Below are 24,203 nucleotides of genomic sequence, written 5' to 3' on the forward strand. Positions count from 1 at the left end.
TATAATACACATTAATGAAAATATGGATAAACATGCATGCACCCAGCAATCTGAGCTAATTGCAAACCACCCAATAATAATTCATGTTTATACTGATTAACATGACGGTCAAAAACAGTCTTCATACAGCAATATTTGACTTTTAGAGTCACTAGGGCCCAGATCTTTTCAGGGTCAGGTCAATAAAAACGTCTGGCACTATACATAACACACCGCAGACCTCTAGGGCGTCATGCTGAGCTCAATGAGACGGCCTGCGAACACCCCCAGTGTGCCAATGATACACACCGCCATGAACACACACAGCAGAATGTGATCCAGCACCATGGCTACAAACTTCCACTCTTCAGCAGCCTGGGGAAAGAGGAGAGCAGTTAGAAACACGTAAACAGATATCTTTAAGGATAAATCTGTGGGAAGGATGGAAATTAATTCCAGAGTCTTACACTGTTGGACTCCTCATCAGATTTCATGGTCTCAGCGATGTACTTCACCCCCTCAATAGCACTGCGTACGTCTGGGTTCTTGGTGATGGGGGACTGGTAAGTGACTGCAGTAGGGGTGGGTTTGCCTGAGATGTCTGAGATGTCAAAGTCAGCACCATAGATTATTTTATCCTGTTTCTCCTTTGCAGGACGTTTCATTGTTGAGAAAAACATGAGGTTGGGAATGGTGTCAATGAAAATCTGGGATGAAAAAATAAGAGAGGACGTTATACTAAGACTGGTAAAATACATACAATGTGCCAAAAGGCAAATTAATGTTCATATTAATTCAGATACTTATCTGGCTCCTCAATCTAACAATATCATGGTCAAAGCAGAAAATACAGTCAACAATAAACAGTTATACAGTAAACAACTTCAATCATCTATATTCTGTCACTAGATGGCAGTACTGGGGAGGGCACATTTTTGGGGGGTACTTTTATGTAGACTTGATACCACAGTGTATCTGCCATGTTGTCTCATGAACAATTTGTGAATTCTGTATACTTAAAAATACATCCATTTCTAAACTCTCACACACTCATAACATTCACAAATCAGAATGCACAAGTCATCCTGTGGCTGTGTCATGTCATTTACAATGCAAATGAACCCAAATGTTATTGTTAGCAAAGCACCATGCTATTCAAACTTAAGACACTCTAAGACCGTTCATATGATTTTTAGATTTCAAAAACCCATTGGTAGAAATGTGCCAGCTGTGCCCACCTTGCGAACCCAGGGAGACATGGTGTGAGTGCTGGGGGAACGGTGGTGGGTGTTGATGACGATGACAGTGATGATAATGGAGGCTATGACGAAGACCATGGTGAAGAGCATGTACTTCCCGATGAGTGGTACAGCACTGGAGGTGGAGGGGATGAGCTCAACAATGACCAGCAGGAACACAGTCAGAGACAGCAGGACAGAGATACTCAGAGTCATCTTCTCACCTGAGGACACACATGTTCACAACACTCAGGTCCACAAAAGCAGACGCACACAGAAGCATTCATCTATGAAGAAAGGCACAATTGGAGCTTGCGATGAATGCAAACTATGTTCCATTATGACATAAGGTTATAATTTTCACAATTATAATTGTCACATACTAAATCAGTCATTCATACAGCACACAGACAACTGTGAGAGCAGTTAATAACTAGGTAAGAATGGGTAAAGCAAATACTACAGTCACACCATTGCTCCAGTGCAACTCAACCATGACACCCTTTACAATTGAATTGAAAAAAAAAATCAATAAATAGTCATCCCCCCTCTGGTTGGTCCCCTTCTCTCAGATTAATTACAAGAGGGTGTGAAGTGAGTGAAGTGATCATTATGATAATTGATCTTCTGCATCGCTGCACACTGCAGCTTCAGAGAGAGACTGATAGCAAGAGACTGACTCACAGAGACACAGGACAGTCATCATGGGGGTTGAGGTTAGAGGTTTGACATATTGTTCCTCTGGCAGTCAGTGCCATCACACCCTTTAGGGCACTAACTCATTCTGACCACAGGGAGGAGTAGCCTCTGTTACGACTCTTATAGGCTTGGTCCAATTGAGCTCCTCCGACCTCTCTCAGCCCTCCATTAGATGGGCAGGAATTCTGCTTATAAAAAATAACTGTGAGTTGGAGCCTGAACAATATTGCCTTACCATAGCTAAAAGCAGGAGTAAAGAAATGAGTCTTTTAATTTGTCCCATCCCATGTAGCCTTCCTTACACATAGGCTTATACACAAACAACCTCACGTAAGCAAACAGACACACAGGCACACAGACAATAGAATTCCGAGTATGTGTTATTTTTAGTTGAACAACTTCACACCCAGAAGCCAGTGGCGTATGCGGTTTCGCAGGGGCCCTCCGCAAGGTCTGAGCAAGCCCCAACCCCCCAATTTTATAGCTAATCTCATGCTATTCTACACATTTTTAAATGAGGCTAAGATAATTTAAAGCTAATTTCCTGCTATTCTTCACGTCCCCCCTCTAGGGCTGCCGGGATGTGTGCCCAAAACGTATTCACAGAGATTCTACAGTAGAATGTGAGCTATGTGTTGTTTTTGCTGTTCAGTCGAATCAGTTAACTCAGAGGACTTCCATTTTGCATCACAGCCCCTCCACAGCATCATACCGTAGCAGCAGCCCTTTCTGAGTTAGGCAGCCAGTGATGTATTATACATTAAAGGTAGGCCTGCTCACAGACATGGCAGTACACAGGGTCTCTGGGTAATGAGGCAGGCCTCCACACTGGGAACAGGGCCAGAGGCTAGCCGAGACACATCACTGTTACAGCTAATGTAGCTACTAGGAACTTCTGACGCCCAGAGACAGTTAGGAGGACAAGCGTGTAGTTGTACCAGCTGATGCAGGTACTTCACAACCACTACATAAACGATGAATGTCGCAGCTATGATGACAAAATGATTGAAGAGATGCAATACCAACCAGAGTCAGTGGGCAGATAGAAGACGAGGCCAGTGAGGAAGGAGAAGAGCATGCAGGGGATGATGACGTTGACGATGAAGTAGAGGGGCAGCCGCAGCATCAGGAAGTGGTAGGTGATGTCCAGGTAGGGCGTGTCAGGGCAGCAGGCGTAGTACACCCAGTGTTTCCAGCTGCGGTAGTCCTTCATCACCCACTCGCCACTCTCCATGAAGTTACTTAGATCAGGACGGTCGCTGTCCTGGTGGAGACAGGTAATACAAATGTAATATGGAAGCAACTGATCAGAAAGGGCTCAACCTTACTGGCAAGTTTTAGGACGGGGTGTTTTGTAATGCTTTTAGAATCATTTGTTAAATCAGCACTTGGCTGTATGTTCATAGCCAACTGTATCACAGGGGATCAATTAGAGAAATAGGACAAAATAGTGATGATGATTATTACGGGATTGACGACGACCAAGTTGCCATCATAGGTCCAGGTACCCAGCTTCATGCTGCAGTTTTGCAGGTCGAAGGGGAAGTGCAACACGATGATCTCACAGTAGCTCTTGAAGATGGCAGGGGGGTTCCATGTGATCATGCCAGTGTGCTCCAGCAGCACTTTGGTCTCGTGAACAATGGCAAAGTCACCATCAGCACTGCGGGCACACACATACACGGGCATCAGCACAGGAGATAATGTTAACACAGAGGGACATCACTTCCTGGGGCTTGGCATGGCCCTGCCATCACAGCATCCACACAGGCCAACCAACCAGAGCGGAGACTGGTACAGGTTGCTGTGGCATAGGAGCTGGTTGGTTGGCCTGTGTGGATGCTGTGATGGCAGGGCCAAACAGCAGTGTGTCAGACGCAGCATATGGTGTGAGGGGAACCTGTGATATAGAAGCCAGATTTAGCCTGAAGCTATGTGAGCTCTCACCCACTCCGCACAGGGGAAAAGGGAAAACATTGTCACGCTCTGGCTCCGGGACTCTGTATAGTGAGCCAGGGTGTGTTCATTATTTGGGTGTATTTCTATGTTTGTATTTCTGTTGGGTGCATTTCTATGTTTGGTCAATGACTCCCAATCGGAGGTAACGAGTGTCAGCTGTCGGCTCGTTATCTCTGATTGGGAGCCATATTTAATCTGTATGTTTTCCTGTGGGTGTTGTGGGTTTTTGTTCGTGTTTGGTTGTGTATTGACCGTCGACTGTCACGTCGTTGTTTTGTTGTTTTGATCGGGTGATCATTCAAATAAATAATATGTTCACATTCAACGCTGCGCCTTGGTCCTCCTCCTCTATGTATGACGATCGTGACAGAAAAACCCACCAAGATGGGACCAAGCAGCGTGTCCAGGAGCCGTCGCCAGGGAGATCCCTCACAGATCTCCTTCGCCTCCTGGACTGGGTCAAGCCGAGTGAGGAGGAGAAGGGCTTGACGCTATGGCAGAAGGGCGAGAGGCTGGCGAGGTCTATGGAGACCTGGTCCACGGGTAGGAGAGACGCCCCGAAATTTTTTAGGGGGGGCTCGAGACGTCGGACCAGCAGGAGGCCGCGATAGAGCGGCCCAGTGGGTTGCTGGAGAAGGCCGCCGGGTTACGGGGGCCACTGGTCAAAGAGGGGATGGAGGAAGTGGAGGCACGGCGAGAGGTACTGGCGTGTGTTGCCAGTCCGGTCCGGCCCGTTCCAGATCCCAGTGTGGGGCCAGTGGTGTGTGTCCCCAGTACAGTCCGGCCCATCCAAGCTTCCCGCACCAAGCCAGTGGTGTGCGTCGTCAGTCCAGTCCGGCCCGTTCCTGCTCCCCGCATCAAGTCTGTGGTGCGTCTCGTCAGCCCGGCTCTGCCCGTTCCTGCTCTCCGCACCAGGTCTGTGGTGCGCGTCGCCAGCCCAGTCCGGCCCATTCCTGCTCCCCGCATCAAGTCTGTGGTGCGTCTCGTCAGCCCGGCTCTGCCCGTTCCTGCTCTCCGCACCAGGTCTGTGGTGCGCGTCGCCAGCCCGGCTCGTCCCGTTCCTGCTCCCCGCACCAAGTCAGGGGTGCGCTTCGACAGCCCGGCTCGGTCCGCTCCTGCTCCCCACACCAAGCCAGTGGGGTGCGGCGTCAGTCCGGCACGGCCCGTGCCTGTTCTCCGCACCAAGTCTGTGGTGCGTTTCGTCAGCCCTGTCCGGCCCGTTCCTGCTCTCCGCACCAAGTCTGTGGTGCGCATCGCCAGCCCAGTTCGGCCCATCCAAGCTCCCCGCACCAGGTCAGTGGTGCGCGTCGTCAGCCCGGTCCGGCCCGTTCCTCCTCCACGCATCAGGCCAGGGGCGCGTGTCGTCGGTCCGGCTCCGGCCAGCGGGGCTGGACAGGACCAGGGGTACTTTGGGGGGTTGGAGAGGAGGTGGGGATCAAGGACGGAGCCAGAGCCACCGCCGAGGAGGTGTGCCCACCCAGCCCTCCCTTGTTTAGCCCGTATTGAGGCGCGGTCGCAGTCCGCGCCTTTAGGGGGGGGTACTGTCACGCTCTGGCTCCGGGACTCTGTATAGTGAGCCAGGGTGTGTTCATTATTTGGGTGTATTTCTATGTTTGTATTTCTGTTGGGTGCATTTCTATGTTTGGTCAATGACTCCCAATCGGAGGTAACGAGTGTCAGCTGTCGGCTCGTTATCTCTGATTGGGAGCCATATTTAATCTGTATGTTTTCCTGTGGGTGTTGTGGGTTTTTGTTCGTGTTTGGTTGTGTATTGACCGTCGACTGTCACGTCGTTGTTTTGTTGTTTTGATCGGGTGATCATTCAAATAAATAATATGTTCACATTCAACGCTGCGCCTTGGTCCTCCTCCTCTATGTATGACGATCGTGACAAACATCATGAAACCATCATCACATTCAGTCTGTCTGTCTGGTGACATTTTATCACAGAAAATATCAATGAGAGAACGGTAAAAAATAAAGACATTTGATGCAAATATGGCCTGAATCTTACTTGTTATAGAGAACGAGGTCAGGGCGCCAAATGTCAGTGGAAGGCACTCTTATCTTTTTGATTCCACCATAATCCTCAGGATTCCATTGCAAGTTCACATCTTTCCATTGCTGGAAAATGACGGTACAGAGTACAAAGAGCATAAATAGAAAATATCAGATAGATTATTTGAAGTTCCTGAAATGAAGTCTGATTCAGATTAAATTGACAAAGAGGGATCATTTCAATAGGGAATTTTTCAGATAATGTTTTATTACAGTTTCTTATGGGGATTTTATACTGTATCTTCAGAAATAATTATGTAATTCCTTCTAATAATTAACCATACTTACAACTTCCTTGTAATTACTCTCTTACAAAATAGCCAGAAAGAAAAATACTTTAATCTCATATTTATATATTTATATATTTATAAACCTGTTTCAGTCGAACATTGCTGTTAACAATCTGGTTGACCTCATCCTGTAGAGAAAGATAATTGATTTTAGTTTCTACATAGTGTTCACAGTGATGTGAATTGCATGATAAATATTGGTTGATATGGGTTGTTGTGACATCTTTCTTACCACACTGATGAGTTGAATGAGCTGCAGGCCAACTGTAACCACCACTGGGTCCTTGAAGTGAGCGACAGGACGCACCACCTTGTTGTAGCCAGTGAACAGAGTTTTCACCAGACGGGTCTCATCATCAGAGCCCCAGGCAGAACCTACAAGGAACACAGAGACAGCTTGGTGTATGGCTCGCATGGTACAGTTTGAGAGATTTGGGGTTTACAGCATCAGAAGACTGATAGGCAGTGGTTAATGTAAGTGCAAATAGTATATTTAGTATTAAAGGGCTTCCCTCCTTCCTTCCCTCAGACCTTCCTTCCTTCTCATCCTTCCTTCCTTAATTACTTGACCATACACTGTTATAGACCAGTGGTATACTATCATCGTGGGATGCTGAAGGTGATAGAGATGAGAACTCCGTCAATACAGATAGTGTTTCAGACATGCCATCCGCTAGTTCCGTTACATATTTGACCTATGCCAGAGCGGTATCCCGTTTCATTTTCCCACCTGCCCTTGAAATGAAGCCTAGTTTGTGCAAGAGCACACCCCCGAAAGCTTGAAAGACGTTTTGAGACATTCAAAACAGTAAATCGATGAAGATTGGCTGCAAATATACAGTGTATTTCACGAAACTATCGACTTGTGGAGTCAAACACTGATAGATAGCACACACATGCCCCTGTCAATCAACAGAGCCTAATGCTGGATGCCTTTTAAACTATTCCAACATATCCAACAGTCACTAGCTTAGCTAAGATATACCTCAAGTAAGATTTGAAATCTTATAGTTAACTAAAGGATAAAGCATTACTAAGAATCAATGAGAAATTATCTGATGTAGATATCCCATGATTAATTAACTAGATTTGTAAGATATTCAAATATTGGTTTAGGATAGACTATCACCTCAAATATCCTGGCAAAGGTATGTTATAACCGACAGAACAGTCAGTCAGCCAACATGCATGGTTAGAATATGGCTTACCTGCTAGAATGATTAGAAGATGAGAAACAAAAACTAGAAGATTCATTTTTGTGTTATTTTCCCATAAAATCTGAGGTATCCAATGTCCTGAGTCTTCGAATAGAGGGTAAGCAGCTAGTAAGGTAACAACATTATTTCTGTCTACTTTAAAACGTGGTCAAAATAATGGCAACGCTGACTTGCTGCTTCATGTTCTGTAATGGGGAACAGTATTGTTGTTCCCTGGCACCATATGTTATGAGCCACCACCAATAGCTGTCATTTGAGAGGGTCACATTCTTTGTCGTCCCTCACATGTTATAAGCTCTACATGCCTGGCTAATCTGGCACTGAAATATCTCACAGTGCAGTACTTCCCATAATAAAAGACAGTAATAGCCTATGGCTGCTTTCCAAAATGATGCTATTTGTTGTGATATATTTACAATCAGGCTACTCATGATATTTGATACTGGTCCCATTGGTTAACTTGTGTTACATTATAATGTCCTTTCCAGAATAATTATTTGGGAATCCTATATAAGTAGTTTGAGAAAAACACAATGATTTTACATGTCAAATACAGTAATCAAACCAAAGTTGTCCTGTTTGATCTCTAATAAAGATGTTATGTCTCCCTCTGAGGGTAATGTTGGACTTCAACATGTCCACAACATCTACCCCTTCTAGCTACTGCAATGAGTTTCCAGGTGACCAGGCATCACACCCCAACACCACATCTCCACTGTACACCTGCCCCTCCCCACCAAGGCAATGATGGGACCAGGCAAATCAATTTCCCTACAGCCTCCACCCGTTCAATCAGCCAGTCACTCAACCAGTCACCTCGTTCATCTTATTTAGTGGCAAATTGCAATTTTGGCAATGTCTGAATTAAGAGAGATCTGTCTCTCCACCCCATCCATCCACCCTCCCCATACCAATCATAGACCACCTGAATCTTACAACCTCTAAGTACCTCATGCCTGGACCCAACCCATGTGACCCTGGAGCAACCCATTGAATCTGCTCATTCAACCTCACCATGGTCAGGCAGTGGGACTGTGTCATCCTATCGTTGCGGTTGAGAACCAGTTTGTTCTTTCAGCAGGAGTCGGCCCTTATATAGCCCTGCGGGAGTTTCTCTCAGTCAGACCTATTTTAGTCTCTATTCTACATGTGATTAAAATGCTCTCTTAACATGAATAATAATAATGTGGTGTCTGTGGAACATCTGCTGGGCATGACCGAGCATTGAGCATCTCCCGCTGCATGTTTCTGCTCCCTACGAGATTATGTGGATTACGCTTTCCGTGGAGGAGATTATTACGTGTGTTACTGGGATATTTTCACACAATATTGCGCCTCAAAAATAGCAGTTTAGTTATACGTGTATTGTTTATGTTCTGAAGAAAAATTATAGTTACAATCAATGTATTCTATTATTGAACATGAATTACAATTACAGCTATTCTAAGATGTTGTAAGGGTATTTTACAGTAGGTAAATTGTTTCATGTACATTTTGTTTCATGGGTATGATTGGTGGGGGAAGGGATGGAATGGTTGTATAGTATGGGACGTTTGTATTTGGTGATGCAATTTAATTCAATGTATGCCTATGCAGTTTAAACATGTCCCCAAATTCCTACAATATGATAGTGACATACGCTATAGAAAAATATAGTAAATGTCCACATTCAGAACTCAACATACTACTACTGTATCTGGGACAAGCATTGCATCATACAGTACATACATTTTCACTTCACATGGCTGAACTGAATATTTCAGCATATTTTAGCATTTGGAAATGTAGGTCAGCCTATGCAGGAAAAAATGTCGCACAGCTTCATCCAATCAACCGAGAGAAGACAGTTATCTCATGGATCAGATGCACTAAAACATTTAGATTCATTAATGTGAATATGAATCAGCCATCTCATGGTAAATTTAGCAAATACTATTTGATCTGCATGAAGATAGGTCTGTCATAACATTATCACAGCAGTAGTCTGAACATGGGTTTCTTGGTTTGGTCTACTGGCTGCAGCTAATGCAGATGCATAATAAATAGCTGGAATTAAATCGAATTAGAACAAATTACAATTTTGTTGACCAATCAACCAAAACTAGAGCAGAATTATTTCACCATTAGTTCAAACCTAATGTAAATTATAAACCCCAGCGAAAAAGATGTCAAGAATTCCTGAACAGGTATAAACTATACTGAAGCATGAATACATTAGCCACAAAGATTTTAGTACAAAATGAGAACGTGTAAAAAAAGCATGAGGTGCTAAACACAGAAAAGCTTGGGGCAGGTTAGAGTTTATGGTTTTTAATAATCTAACCTAAAAGCGGAGTGTTTCCACTACGAGAACAATGGCAGAGCATTTAATGGGATTTCATATAATGGGATTTCACATGGGGCTTCACATGCTGTCATTCAGGATGGCTGTGGTTCTCCACCAGGAAACCATGGCCAGTGAGATCTCCTAAGGGGTATACTACAAAGCAGGATCAAGGAATTAGCCAGCTAACTTGCCTAAATATTTTGAATTAACTTTTAATTTTAAAGAAAGTTAAGCTTAAAATGGGCATGGTCTAATTGACTCAACAACCAAACACACATCTATAGTCAGGTCCATAATTATTGGCACCCTTGATAAAGATGAGCAAATATATATATATATATATTGGCACCCCTGTTTTCAATACTCTAGCACCACTGAGACTTTCTCTAAAATATTTTATGAGATTGGAGAACAGATTGGTAGGGATGTTAGACCATTCCTCCATACAGAATATTTGATTTTGTGGTCAATTAACCATTTATTTGTGGATTTTGATTAGTCCTTGGGTTATTGTCTTACTGTAAGATCCACTTGCGGCCAAGTGTCAGCCTCCAGGCAGAGGCAACCAGGTTTTTGGTCAAGTTCATGATGCCGTTGACGTTAACAATAGCCCCACAACATCAAAGGTCCACCACCATATTTTACTGTAGGTATGAGATACCTTTCTTCATATGCTTCTATTTTTCAATGCCAAACCCACCACTGGTGTGCATGGCCAAAGGGCTCTAATTTCATGTAGTTTTTTTGGCATACAATATAGCTCATTATTTGTATTATTTATTTTATACAGTAATTTTTGCTCATCTTTATCAAGGGATCCAATAAGTATGGACCTGACTGTTTAGCTTTCTTAATGAATCAGAAAATCAAACGTTTTTTACGGTTGCTTATTAAAGTTAGCTGGCTAACTCATTGATCCAATTTTATAGGATACCCCTCAGTGGAAAGTGTTTGAAACTCAATCAGGAAAAACACATGAACCAAAATAACAACAGCTTTTGTTCACTGGCAGTACAAATGCAAGGGTACACTTTGATCTTATAATGAGCCGCGAGTGAGGATGATAAGACATCACTGGTTTTTGGAAAATGTGTGGAAAGAAATTGCTTGTGGGGTAATTAAACCTAAAATGCATAAACCCCAAGTGACAATGTTTGCATATGTATCCAGCAATTAAAAATCTGGATGGAGAGAAGGCCGTGCCTAAAGGCATTGTGGGTTTTGTGTTAATCTCAGAGCGAATCAGTGTGATTGACGTATAGTTGGAGGGGATGCTGCACACGGTCATGTGGACCCTGGACCGTCTATAGCACTGTCTGTTCATCTCAATATGCAGATTGAGAGGAACAGCCCCCTTTATCAAGGTCATTTTGCAAGTGCGCGCAAATGTAGAATGCCTCAATGACTGCTGTCTGGACATATTTTACCATATTCTAAAATGAACATGCACTGCAATAAATGCTTATTCAACAGCTTCATTGTTACTGGAACAATTGAGATGACTCAGGGCATACCAGTTAATTTTCAGAAAGCAAGGTTTAATAAATTAAAATGTACATGGGCAAATTAAGTAAACAAATATTACAATAAAAAAAACATTAACTGCACAAATGTAGTAGTTTGAATGCAATAAAGTTTTGACTGTCAGGAAATGTAACAGAACATTTAAAAGTACACTGATTACTTGTTTTCTGATTGAAAGAGGCTTTGAATTTTCCCTAAAGAAGACTTGCATATAAAACAGCTGAAAAGGCAAAAAATACACATTCAGTCAAAGATCATTACAAAAGTTCAGAGAAGATACAGTAGTCTATTTCACATCCAGGTATACAACGTTTCACAAAAACCGTGCGGGAGATACTGTAAATCTACAGAACAAATAATAGCAGAGTAACAATTTCACAATCTTTACCACATGCTGGGTTACCGCTACAAAGCTATACAAAATCAAGACACGGCCAAGTCTGGTCCATCAGTGTTCTACACAAGCCCCGACAAAAATGGGGAGACAGACATGCAAGTTTAAGGTACATCATCATCCACACCCGTTACAGGGGAAGAAAAAGTATGGTTCAGCACTGATCCACTAGAAGTGGAAATGGATATATCACAAATGTAATACAAAGATTCCTTACTATTCAAGTCCTTTCACAAAAAAAGTGATTAGGCAGCATCAAGCTATTTTACGAAAAAATGTGGCTCTTTTCTTCCATATCTTTCAGAAGAGGATGTCTTCATTTTTTATGAGGAACTCCACCACCTGTCGTTGGTAGCGGATGTCGTTGAGTGCCGTCATGACGTCCAGGTTTGGGGCACGCAGGAGGGTGGGCCCGAAAACAATGCCCAGGTTTTCGGCATTCATCAGGTTGTCCTTCTCATTCAATGTTACCCTGAAGAAGAGGCACATCAAGGAGAGGCAATTAACAATCTGAGCACTCAATTATAACCATATGTCTCAGATAAACAAACATGCTCTTACATATCACCAGGGTAACAAATTGTTTTGTAGAGAAGAGAGAGGGTGTCGATCACTCACCTCTTTAAATGGGCCATGAGGTACCTCAGGGTTTCACTGTGTGCTGCAGGCAGCAGTTCCAGAGCCTCACGGAAGGCCTCTTGCTGCTTCTCTGGGTCTTCCAGCTCTGAGAAGCAAACAGAAGCACAGGATCAAAGCAGAGCAGTCTCTCTATCTACAGACCCTCACAAGACACTCTCAAAACCTCCCATAGAAACATCCGTGCTCAATGGTTCTCACTGAAATGATTTACTATCATGTGGGTTGTTCCACCTCAAAAAGCACAAGAAAGACGATTTTGAAACCCACCATCTCAGATTGTTCTGAAATTGTTTCTGTAGTTAGAAACAGATAAGATAAGCATTACTGAAAGATATATATTTTTTAAATATAATTTGATCTCTGAGAAATTAAGCTAATTGATTGCACCCAAATTGGCCATTTTAATTTATAGCTGAAGCTGTGGCTCTATATGTACTGTGACTAGTGACATTTACCATTAAACCCAACCCAACCCAACGCAACCCAATACCATTACAATTGCAAAACACTATACAGTGTGTGTTTGGGCCTTTTACCATTGAAGACCATTAGAGACCATAACATTGAAACCATTAGAACTGCTGTAGGCTAATGGTTTGCTTGTTCACCAGGAATGGTCTAACAGTAACTAATCCAGACCTTTTTTGAACGGGGCATTTCCTGGACACAGATTAAAGCGTAAAAGAAGAACACATTTATTTGCTTTCATGGAGGACTGGCTTGAATTGTGAGGATGACCACAAAATGTATTTTAATCATGAGCCAAATCTATTGGTTTTCTACCCAAAGTTGCAAAGGCATTGTTGTGAACTATTGAATAAAACAAAAGAGACCAACAAAATGGTTAAAGAGTGTGGCGGTATTGCAGGTACAGTGGCATCTAGTGGTCAAAACCTGGTACTTTCACAGTACTTTACGGTAAATAATGCAAGATAATTACTAATTTCTCTGAACAGGGGAAAAAAACCATCACCAGATTCACAGAGAATACATTTCATAGTAGGGAGAAGCAATACTCCAAGCCGCAGCTTCATACATAGAGAACTGATACTGTATACTGGTTGTTGGGGTGGGATTGGCATGGGGTGTAGGCGTCTGTGGGTGGCTTTTTACTTTTCTTTTGGATTCATCATGTCTTAAACATTGGTAGGAAGAATTTGGTCCAAATCGGATGTTGGGTACTATATTTATTGAATATTATCTGAATCCTATAAATTAAAATGGCCAATTTGGGTGCAATCAATTAGCTTAATTTCTCACAGATAACATTTAATTTAAACAAAATAATGTTTCAGGAATGTGAATCTTACCTGTTTCTAACTACATAAATACTTTCAGAACAATCTGAGATGGTGGGTGTCATGGCTTGCTGAAATGACATGGAACGACTCATGTGATGAACACAAGTGGGGTTTTCCCCTTCAAGGAAGAGATCAGTGTGCACTCAAGATGTGTTGTTGAAGTCGATATAACTGACTACCACACAATAATCGTTTTCTAAAACAGAACCATAAAAACTTCAAACGGAGAGAAGCATCTGATGCTCATTTTATGTGGACAGCATGAAAGTACATTACATTCTCCACTGAATGCCCAGGATTGTTAATAATGATACCTAAATAGTGGAAATGCAGTAAAGCACAGCAATGAAAACTCAAAAACATCATGATCTATTTTGCAGAATCATTTCTGAACACTCATAGAGCAAAAAGGAAGACCTGGATAAATGTTCACTGAATGCATCCATCATGCATCATGGCTTTAATGTTGAGGGATTTACATAATTCAACCACAGATATGAAAAGGCACACCAATGGCAGTTCTTCTTGCATGGTACATTTTCCGTGGTGCTGGTGCATGACTGAAACAATTATATATAGTTTTAACTAGCCGAGAAGAGGAAAAAGCTGCTTATGTTGAACTCACTTGCAACCTCAATGAACCTGGGGTAGGCATCGTATGAGATGACAGGAATGGGTAAATCCCTGAGGTACAGTTTAAGTGCTCCCGTGATGATGTTGATATCTTCATATGCGTTCGCAGAGATGTCTGTCTTCTCACCATCTGTGAAGAGATAGAACACATTCGTTAGAAAATAGGAAAAAACTGTCTGGACGTGCATAAGACACTGCGTTACATTTTTTTTGCTGATTGAACTCAAGGAAATTTAGTTTAATCAGCATGGTGTGCTTGTGGCGTAGTGTGAAGAAGTGAGGAATAAAGGGATGTGTCACTGTGGGGGATGAAATCTAGGCTGGTCCTCTGCTTTGATTCGCCTGGCCTGTTTTACTCTGACTGCTCCTGAGTTCTACATGGCATCCAGAGCAGGCCATGGCCTAATTCTGCTGAGGGTCTCCATATCACAGTGTTGTGAGCTGGAATGACACTCTGTCATGGGTGATCTCCCATACACTGGTCTATCTAAGGTTTAGCCCATAGCTCCAGGGTTCCCCCAATCCATTTCTAAACTCACTCTGCACTGGGCAGAGAACGGGGCAGACTAACTACCTCTTTAACTGGAGTAGATAAATGAAGTTGGAGGTTTAATACTACGGTGAATTACATTTCGGTCAGCTACGGTCTTTGGACTAGTCCAATCATTTGCCATCCCCAGAGCTGGCCCATGGCCCTGTCTGTAAATCCTGTGAGTGGACCGTGTCAGGACAAGCCGTGCTCTCCCAGATTGAGATTAATCTCTCCACAAATGTGTCACTTTCCCATTAATCCCAAATATGTAAACACATCGCATTGTCAACATTTAACTCAAAGATTAGTTCAATGTAAACCATCACATTGAGTACACATAGAGGCGCTAAGAGCTGACAAGCATGCTATTGTGAGAGGCACCCGAGGGGTTTGTTAACACCCAAACAGAAGGATAGGGTGTCAAAAGAGGACATACCTCTGTCAAATGCCGACTTGACATCTTCGACTGAATCACTGAATCCTGATATTCTGTAGAGCCCTTCAGACTTCAGACCTATGACAGAGAGATAGAGAGGGTTTAATGAAACATTCTGCTATACATAACATAACATAGGACTGAAGTGGGCATCCAAGAGCAAAATAAATACAGGCAAATTCACCTTCAGCGGTCACCTTGGGCAACATAGATAATTTAATTAACAGCTCTTCAATATGCATGAGAAATTAAGAATGTCTACAATAGCACACAGGGAATAACATGGACAGATGCAAATCGTTTTCTGCATCACTGGACAAAATAATAAAGACATAAATCAAACATAGCATTAGTTACACACGTAGATTACCGGACTAGACAATGAGGTAGAAATAAGGCTTCTACATCGTTGAGTGATTATACTGGAATGTTATCAACTGAAGCAGCAACAACACAGTAAACTATTCTCCATTACATATGTACAATTACCAGGCCTCCCATCAGCTCTCCACATCATATTAATGGATAGGACCAACATTACAATCATTAGTCCTTCACCTTCTACTACCTACACTGAATTGGGTTTGTGTGCAAGTCCACATGGTGATTGATACATCTAGCCATTACATTACTTTACATTACAATTCCATTACAATTCTCAAAATATAACATTTCCCGAAAAGGAAAGAGGGAGTGAATAGTGTAATTTTCAAGTATTTGAATAGAGCCATGGCCATCTATCTTCTGCTCACCTCTTGATTCGATTTCCTGTATGCACATGTCCACCACCATGGGTCGCTTGGTGTTGTGAGCTTTCACCAGGGTTGTGAGCTCACAGCTGTACACTTTCTTGACATGTTTCAGGTCTGGCACGCAGTTGCGGGGTACCATAGTGGAGCACTGCTTGTGGACGTTCAAACCACAATCTGAAAGAAAGGAGGAAGTGGAAAGTCAGAATGGACAACCTAAGAGGGATATCTTCTAATGATACTGTATCTTCCAGAGAAATAATAGACCAGATTGAGCATTGAAGTGTACCAAAATGAATAGCCTGCATCCCCCAAATTGCTCATTTCATTTTAGTCGACTGGCTTGGTTTGTTTTTGCTTGCTAAGGCCTACATCTTCTTGATCAATATTTGCCGTCAGCATGTCATTGGACCACTGGAGAATTCTGTCCTAGCTGATGGTCAGCTTCCAGGGGTGTTATTGGAGTCACCTTGAGCACTGGAGTGGAACACAGGTCCACAAACAATCCCTCATTCAGACAGTGTGCCGTTCATGCATAAAAATTATTCATAACAAATTCAACAAAGTTTAATCTTATAGCTACCAAATTTATTGCTACCAAATTTATTCAGGATTTTCCTATGTGGCTTGGTTTGTTTTTGTCATTTTTACACATAAAAATATTTGTAGCTCAACATGCTCCTCATTTATGTTCTTCTAAGCAGTGAATATGTAGTTTCAATGAGCCTTCCACACTGCTTTTGCCTTCAGTGCTAGTGACTGGGGCCTCAGAATCAGAGCAGGTTTCACCTTGTAGGGAACACAGCACACTAATAAGCACAGCAGCCCACAGAGAGCAGACGCAGAGCGACTCCTGCTCTACTTTGTAACAGAGACTCTTAGAGGGAATTAGAGGCGCACTGAAAATAATGTGGCCTGGAGGAGGGAGAGTCAGGCCTGCACGCTCCATTCTCCTCCATAATCTGGGCTCGCACACAATGGCCGTGCAGGCAGCAATTTGGCCGCGGCGGGCAACACTAGACCTAGTTTCAGAGGAAATATGAATATAATTTTTGCTCCTCAAATATCAATAATTAAAAAATCACAAAAAGACCATGATCTACCGATATAGCTACACAGATTTTGATTAACATGAGCCCTCAGAGAAATTTCGCAAGGCTTTATTCATATGCATTGATGCAGAAATGTAATTACCTTTAAGAGATGATTCTCTTAAGGGTATGAGACAGGCAGTGTAATAGAGGGCAGCCTCTCACCAGACACAAGGCTGCTGAACTGGTGTTGTGCATGTGAGCACGCAAGCACACACACACACACTGATGGCCCCTGGATCCCAGGTGGGGTGGGAGAGCCCCGAGGGAGCCTGCAGAAAGACACTGCTTTACTGCACTGTCAGCTCTGTTGCCATGGCGAGGAGAAGACACTCCAGTGAGGATAAGCTCTGCCCTGATTTGGCTAAAAGGGTTTGACACTTGATGTGGGGTAAGAGGTAAGGGGCCGGTCCCACTAGTGGCCAATCAACACATTATCATGTAGTTTAACCTTTACCGTGCCTGGGATCCCCAATGGTTCTCTATCTCACCATCTCTAATGGAAACAGCATAAAACACCATCTCTCATGGCAGCAGCATATATAATATTCTATGTAGTTTTCCATCATGCATAGAATTGGGATGAATAGAGAATGGGCTGTGTGACCTAGCTTTCTGGGTTTTAATGCGGGTGGAAATGGAGTTCCTTCCCAGTGCTCGGAGCCCCGCTCCACATTAAAGAGCTTTGTTTTCCTTCACGGGCATGATGGTATGAGACTGGGGGGCGTCCTCTGATGAGGAAGTGTGGCACAACAAGCACTGGCAGGGGCTGGCTTCCTGGCGCTTGCCCAAAAACACATACAGAAATAAAGGGGGAGCACATTTTTGGAATGCAAATTCAAACATCACATAAGACTTCACTGTCCTAGATTCCGGTCGCCATGGGTTTAGTCTGAAGGAATGGCAAAAAATTCTACAGAGAATCTCCAAAAATAGGCGCTTTTCATTCGATTGTCAGCTGCTTTCTAAGGCAACGCATAAATTATTCATGGCTCAGCTTCCACAGACATATGTGTGGCTCACTATGTCGCATCAATAACACGTTAAACACACACATCAGTCCACTTTAATGCCTTATTCAGGAAGGATCAACACCTGGGAACTTATTTTTATCAGAAAACAATGACAAAAAATCAGTATTTACCCATACAAAAAAAATTTATACAAAAATATTCTGGAAAAAATATGTGGTTTCAGACATTTTTAAATTATTTTTTTACATGTGAAATCTTCATGAGTCCAACACGTGGTTTTCAGACACGTGTGAAGTTTCACATTTACATTTTTCACGTGTTTTCCCTCGTCATTTTTTTCGTCCCCACATTACATTTATTTTCCACAAAAGTAACTCACTTAATAGAAGATTACACCATATAATAACACTATTACTCTATTCAAGGTGTTTAAAGCGGCAATCCTTAATTGAAACATTAACCAAGTGTACTCCCCGCCACAGTTTCGGAAAAAAGCTGAGGGATGGGGCTGGAGAAATGCAACCACTCTTAAATCCATAGACTACGCTAAGGATGCATGGACTGACCATCCATGATATCAACATTTTCGTTTTAACCATGTTTTTAGGCTATACAGTGTTTGTTTACATTTACTTTGCTTACAAACATTGGAGTAAATGTGGAGTTTTCTTACATGTGAAACAATCACGTGAATGTTTTTCACAAGTGAAACTGCATATCCAATTCCCACGTGAAAGTTAACATGTGAAACCACAAATTTCACGCGAAACTGCAATTCACAAGTAAGTTGAAAACATGTAATTCTCCTCACATGTTAAAATGTGGTGTTAACATGTGAACTCTACATTTAATACATATGAAAATATGGTTTCATATGTGAAATTTAAGCTCAACATGTGAAAACAGAATGTATTTCAAATGTGAAAATGCGATTTCACATGTGAAAATACGATTTTCACATGTGAAACTGCAAATTTGACATGTATTTTTTTGTAAGGGTGGTGTGTCCAAAAAATGTTTTCTCTCAAGCTAAATAGTTAATCCTTTCTAGAGACCATTACAATGGCAAAGCATGCATGCACTGCAAAAATATGATCCCATTAAAGTATTTGACATACTACATTCATAGGATGCCACAATTATGCCCCATTTTTACGTTATCCTAGCATTATGAAACGTCTTGTTACCTAATATCCTGTGATATTAAAAATGATATTAAATCACTATAATACATTAAAACAATAAAAAATAACATCACTTAGATGGGAACAAAGGAATCTCATGACTATACTGTACATCCTGTAAATGGCTGCAAAACATCAGCTACTAGTTATTGTTCACAAGGCAGCAAAATCCTTCAACTAGTAATATCAGTCTTGATTGGATAAATAGGCCTAGGCGTACGCGTTAGAACATTGTGAATCTATTCAGAGACCATCAAGTGAGTATTTCCACATGAATCCACACAGGCATTCTCAACCCCCCACTTCCCCTGCAACTGGAGCACAGAGAGAGAGAGAGAGAGAGAGAGAGCTAGAGAGAGCGAGAGAAGACAGAAGAGAGAGAGGGCGAGAGAAAGAGAGAAAGGGGGAGAGAGAGAGAGAGGGAGAGAAAGAGAGAGGGAGGGAGAGAGAGAAAGGGCGAGAGAGAGAGGGAGAGAGAGAGAGAGAGAGAGAGAGAGAGCGAGAGGGAGAGAGAGAGAGAGAGAGAGAGAGAGAGAGAGAGAGAGAGAGAGAGAGAGAGAGAGAGAGAGAGGGAGAGGGAGAGGGAGAGAGAGAGAGAGGGAGAGAGGGAGAGAGGGAGAGAGAGAGAGTCCAGGAGGGAGAGAGAGAGAGAGAGAGAAAGAGAGAGAGAGAGAGAGAGAGAGAGAGAGAGAGAGAGAGAGAGAGAGAGAGAGAGAGAGAGAGAGTGAGAGAGAGAGAGAGAGAGAGAGAGAGAGAGAGAGAGAGAGAGAGAGAGAGAGAGAGAGAGAGAGACAGTCTGAGTCTGGACGCCACTGTACATTATGATAATGGACTGATCAATATGACAGGATATGGAGTGCATATAGAGTGCATATAAGTCCACTATTAGTCTGACGTTGAGTGGAAAACAACTGCTTTGAACATTATGTGAGAATATGGGAACTCCAGGATATTTGCATTAAAGCTTGTCATTTGAACAGTGGAATAGTAGCCATAAGTAAACTCATTGACCTCTCATTCATTAGTACGGTAACACACAATCTGCTCTTAAAGCAAGGCATTCACATTAGTGGGAGTATGGATTACATCACACTGAGTAAATGCTTGATACTGAGTTCTGATTTCACTCTATTATACAACTCCTCTAATCTGTTCCCAACACATGGTGGGATTTTAGATTAAGGGATGCAATATGACACATACTTACAAACACTCACATTAAAAACCAGGTTACCCACATACTGGGGTGAGAACATCAAAGTCCATTACATAAATAGAGAACAGCATTTAGTTAAGTAACAGCAGCCAGCAGCAGCTGTATAGTGGCTATCTACTGTTAAGTATAGTACAGTATGTACCTGCACATTTGACTCCCTGAGCCTTCAGCCCCCACATGAAGTTGGCACAGTATTCACACCAGTGAGGTCCCCGGAACGTGTGGACCTGGAGGATAGAAAGAGAGCGAGAGAGAGAGAGAGAGAGAGAGAGAGAGAGAGAGAGAGAGAATGCGAGAGAGAGAGAGAGAGAGAGAGAGAGAGAGAGAGAGAGAGAGAGAGAGAGAGAGAGAGAGAGAGAGATGGCAGTCAGAAGCTGCAGTCATGTACTGCATAGGTACCACACCTTCCCCAGGTTGTCCTGGAGAAAACCACAATGCTGGTGTCTTAAACTAGCCAGATAAGGGGATTATCTGTGTGTGTGTTGTAGATGAGGGATGTTTAGAGCCCAGTCAAATCTGACAGGATGCCTAATCCACTCTAACCGTTAATGAGTGTCCAGGCTGAATAGTAGTGGTGGTGATGTGATGCTGATGGAGAACGGGGGAGGGTTGGTGGGCACCGTTGACCCTGTGCCAGTGTGAGGGGGTATGTTGTCATGGAAATGTGCTACGGCAACAGTAAAAGGATTCTCACGCAGGGAAGGGAGCTCCCACTCCACCAGGCAACATAACAACAGCTCAGCCAATCAGGAGTGCCTGATCCAGACCTCTGGGGAGGAGGCAGAGCTGCCACGCTCTGAGGTGTTTTCCTACACGACGGTGGCAATAATGGCCCTTTGATATGAGGTGAGAATACTAGGGCCATCACCAATACACTGTTAACTCACTATGGGAGCAGGGAAGGCATGAGAGGATTAGCAGTTCATCAGACTATACTATTTGCAGGAGGGACTGGTTAGAATCTCTTTTGTGATTCAAGGTTTCCAGGGAATGAAAACCTTATTCTATTTGGTTCGAATACCTGAGCCAACAAGGTGAAAAATCTGGTGATGTGCCCTTGAGCAAGGTACTTAACCCTAATTTGCTCCAGGGGCGCCGTACTACTATGGCTGACCCTGTAAAATAAAATATTTCACTGCACCTATTTGGTGTATGTGACAATAAAACATTTTTGTTGTGTGTGTGTGTGGAAAAAACAGAACATTTAATTAACCCATACAACTTAGCACTAGTTGTTGTGTCTGGCCTATTTGGTTAAGTTTGTCTCCAATGTTCATTTTTTAAATAATATTTTGTAATCATAACTTCAAAGAGATATGTTGGTTGTACAGATGATCAGGATGATTATTGATTTTAATGCTCTGTCAATAACTATTACACACTAACCATATCAGCCCAGATTGCTTCCTGTTGTGGAGGGAGCTTGAAACATTAGAGTTAAATGTGTGACACCCTTAAAATTGTGAAACGGAGCATTCAGCATGGAGGACTGCATGGCAGAGTAATAAATAAATAAGAAAGGAGGGAAGCAGGAAGGAGTACTCTAAGTGTCAGCAGTTCTAGAGCCTTTGAGGGAATGTTTCTCCCACAGCTCCCCACTTCATTAACTAACCCAAACAGTCAGAGCAGAGCAGGGGCTAAGTCTGCTGACTGGAGCCTAATGGGGATACCACTCCTCCACTGTTCCCCCCTTCCATCGCCTAATATCCCCATCTGGTGCCCAAACCAACAACAGTGGACTACAGACCGCCCAACATATTTCCTTTTGAAAAGGACTCAGTGGACAGATTCAAAACAGTCCTGTTTTCTCACGCTTTCTCTCGCCCCATAACCCCCCAAACAGACCTTCTGGTGGCCAACTGCCACCACAGCAACATAATACAAAAAAACCACCACCTGTCTACAACATGCTGAAATACAAGCCATATTTTAGAGTGGAATGGCATGAAGAGGTGAAACAGAACTACTGTTCCTGTGGCAATCTGTCTCACCTTGAAGTTGTGGACTTTTTCATACTTGTGCGGCAGGCTGTTATCCTTCAGCGTGGCTTTGCGGACCAGCGAGGTGAGCTGTGAATAGGCAAACAGTTTGAGAGGCTGCCAGATAGTGGCTGGAGGTTTCTGGGGTCCTGAGATCCTCATCCCCAGAGCAGCCACTAGGATGTCCTGCTGGTTGGCCTCCTGCTTAGCCTTGTGCACCAGGGACTTCTCTCCCTTCCGGATCTCATAAGACTCCCTGGATGGCATTCTGACAGTCAGGTTGGCCAAATCAGATGAACAAGCAGCAAACCCTATAGCGCAGTCCAAAAAGTTAGAGGCCCCCTGGAAAAGAACTGGATGTTTACAGCTAGTCTAAACTATGTAATATTAATTGCATTGTTCCAATTGGACAATTCTCAACTAAGTGAACAAAAAGAGCACATACAAATCGCAAAATCCGAAACGCAAAAGATCTGTCCTCCTTTAAATCCTCTCACCACAGAGAGAATTGGATGAACGATGCTCCAACGATTAGAGTCTCAAGTCCTGTGATGGTTGGAGTTAGATAGAAAAGAGAAGAAGCCTTGGGTGCTCATGTGTTCCCTGAATGTGTATGCAGATGAGCTGATGTTGTGTTAATCCTCTCCTCCCTGTGCAGAGCTGATATATTGTCTCTGGAACAGAGACAGCACAGTGTGTACTGTGGATGGATGCTGCCAGCACTACCAGAGTGAGGGGGTAGAGGAGTAGTCACAACAGATTAGATGGATCACACTGGCCAATCGTAGTGAGGCAGGAGGCTGCTTAAGCTTCATCGTTGCAGTTTCCCCGCCCCCACAACCCCCCTCTCAGATCCAAAGCAGGAGAGCTTGGGTAGGAAGAGTCGGAGTGAGCGTGGGTTGATAATGAGCAATGAATGAGTCATGCATCATCAATGAGCTGCCACTGCCCACAGCTAATGACAGAGGTGGGCTGTTGGAGAATGGGCTATTTTCAAAATCTGGTTACCAACCATTTCCTGTTCCAGGGACGACAGAGTCCTGTCCCCACTGTCCAATTTGATATACAGAAAAACAAATCTCATATTTTCAGGTATATCTTTTTTTATACATGTTTAAACCACATGAATTTACCACATGAAACATTTAAACCACATGCATTTTCACAAAATTTAATTCACAAAAATATGAATAATTTAGTTGGATGCGCTATGAATAGGGAGAGGTGATGCAAGGCCATGTTTTTCAACTGCAATAGTCTGCCTGTAAGCCTATATTTCAGTTACCATGCAGACATCCCAGGGAGAATTAACCCAGATGTGCTCATTCCACACAATTACAAGCTCCTTTGGGTACGCTGGAGCTTTGTTTTGTTTCCTGGCTTCAAATAGATAAACACATTAAAGTAATATGTCAATGAAGAACATAATGAAATACAATTTCATCTAAATTCTGTTGAAGAATCTGGTAAATTTTTCCAATATCAGCTATGTAAAAATAATGCACTGAATTTTGAAATTTTTATCACAGAATTATACTGAAAAAATTTACATTTCTCGTAATACCAAAATTCACAGATCCTGTAGTCTAATATTTCATTTTTAATACAAAACTTCACAGATGACTTGTATGATATTTCTTAATTACTATAATAAGAAATGGAAGAGGAAAACATTAATTGAGCCTCTCTCTCAGTAGGATTCTGTCTGAAATTGTGCTCATTTATTCTATTACTGATGCCAGCACGGATGGTATGCAAATTCTGCATCACATATAGAGCACAATT

At 42.7% G+C, this 24,203-nt stretch overlaps 2 protein-coding genes across 2 annotated transcripts; both read right to left on the reverse strand.

Annotated features, from left to right (window-relative positions):
* Positions 1–222: 222 nt before the first annotated feature.
* On the reverse strand, positions 223–7,477 carry LOC311143240 (acetylcholine receptor subunit alpha-like; the record flags this gene model as incomplete). Its single annotated transcript, XM_084179054.1, has 9 exons — positions 223–354; positions 447–686; positions 1,218–1,441; positions 2,943–3,180; positions 3,384–3,579; positions 5,890–5,999; positions 6,307–6,351; positions 6,456–6,598; positions 7,432–7,477. 9 exons carry the CDS (start codon positions 7,475–7,477, stop codon positions 223–225), a joined length of 1,374 nt encoding a protein of 457 aa, XP_084035180.1.
* A 3,814-nt stretch (positions 7,478–11,291) lies between these two features.
* Positions 11,292–23,142, reverse strand: LOC311143309 (N-chimaerin-like). The gene is made up of 7 exons (XM_084179141.1): positions 22,431–23,142; positions 20,582–20,666; positions 15,978–16,151; positions 15,226–15,303; positions 14,250–14,387; positions 12,303–12,408; positions 11,292–12,156 (listed from the first exon to the last, which is right to left on the reverse strand). Exons 1-7 carry the CDS (start codon positions 22,683–22,685, stop codon positions 11,985–11,987), a joined length of 1,008 nt encoding a protein of 335 aa, XP_084035267.1. The 5' UTR covers positions 22,686–23,142; the 3' UTR covers positions 11,292–11,984.
* Between the last annotated feature and the right edge of the window lie 1,061 nt (positions 23,143–24,203).

The sequence above is a fragment of the Coregonus lavaretus genome (genome assembly GCF_964263955.1).
Source record: "Coregonus lavaretus genome assembly, chromosome: 16".
Taxonomy (NCBI): domain Eukaryota; kingdom Metazoa; phylum Chordata; class Actinopteri; order Salmoniformes; family Salmonidae; genus Coregonus; species Coregonus lavaretus.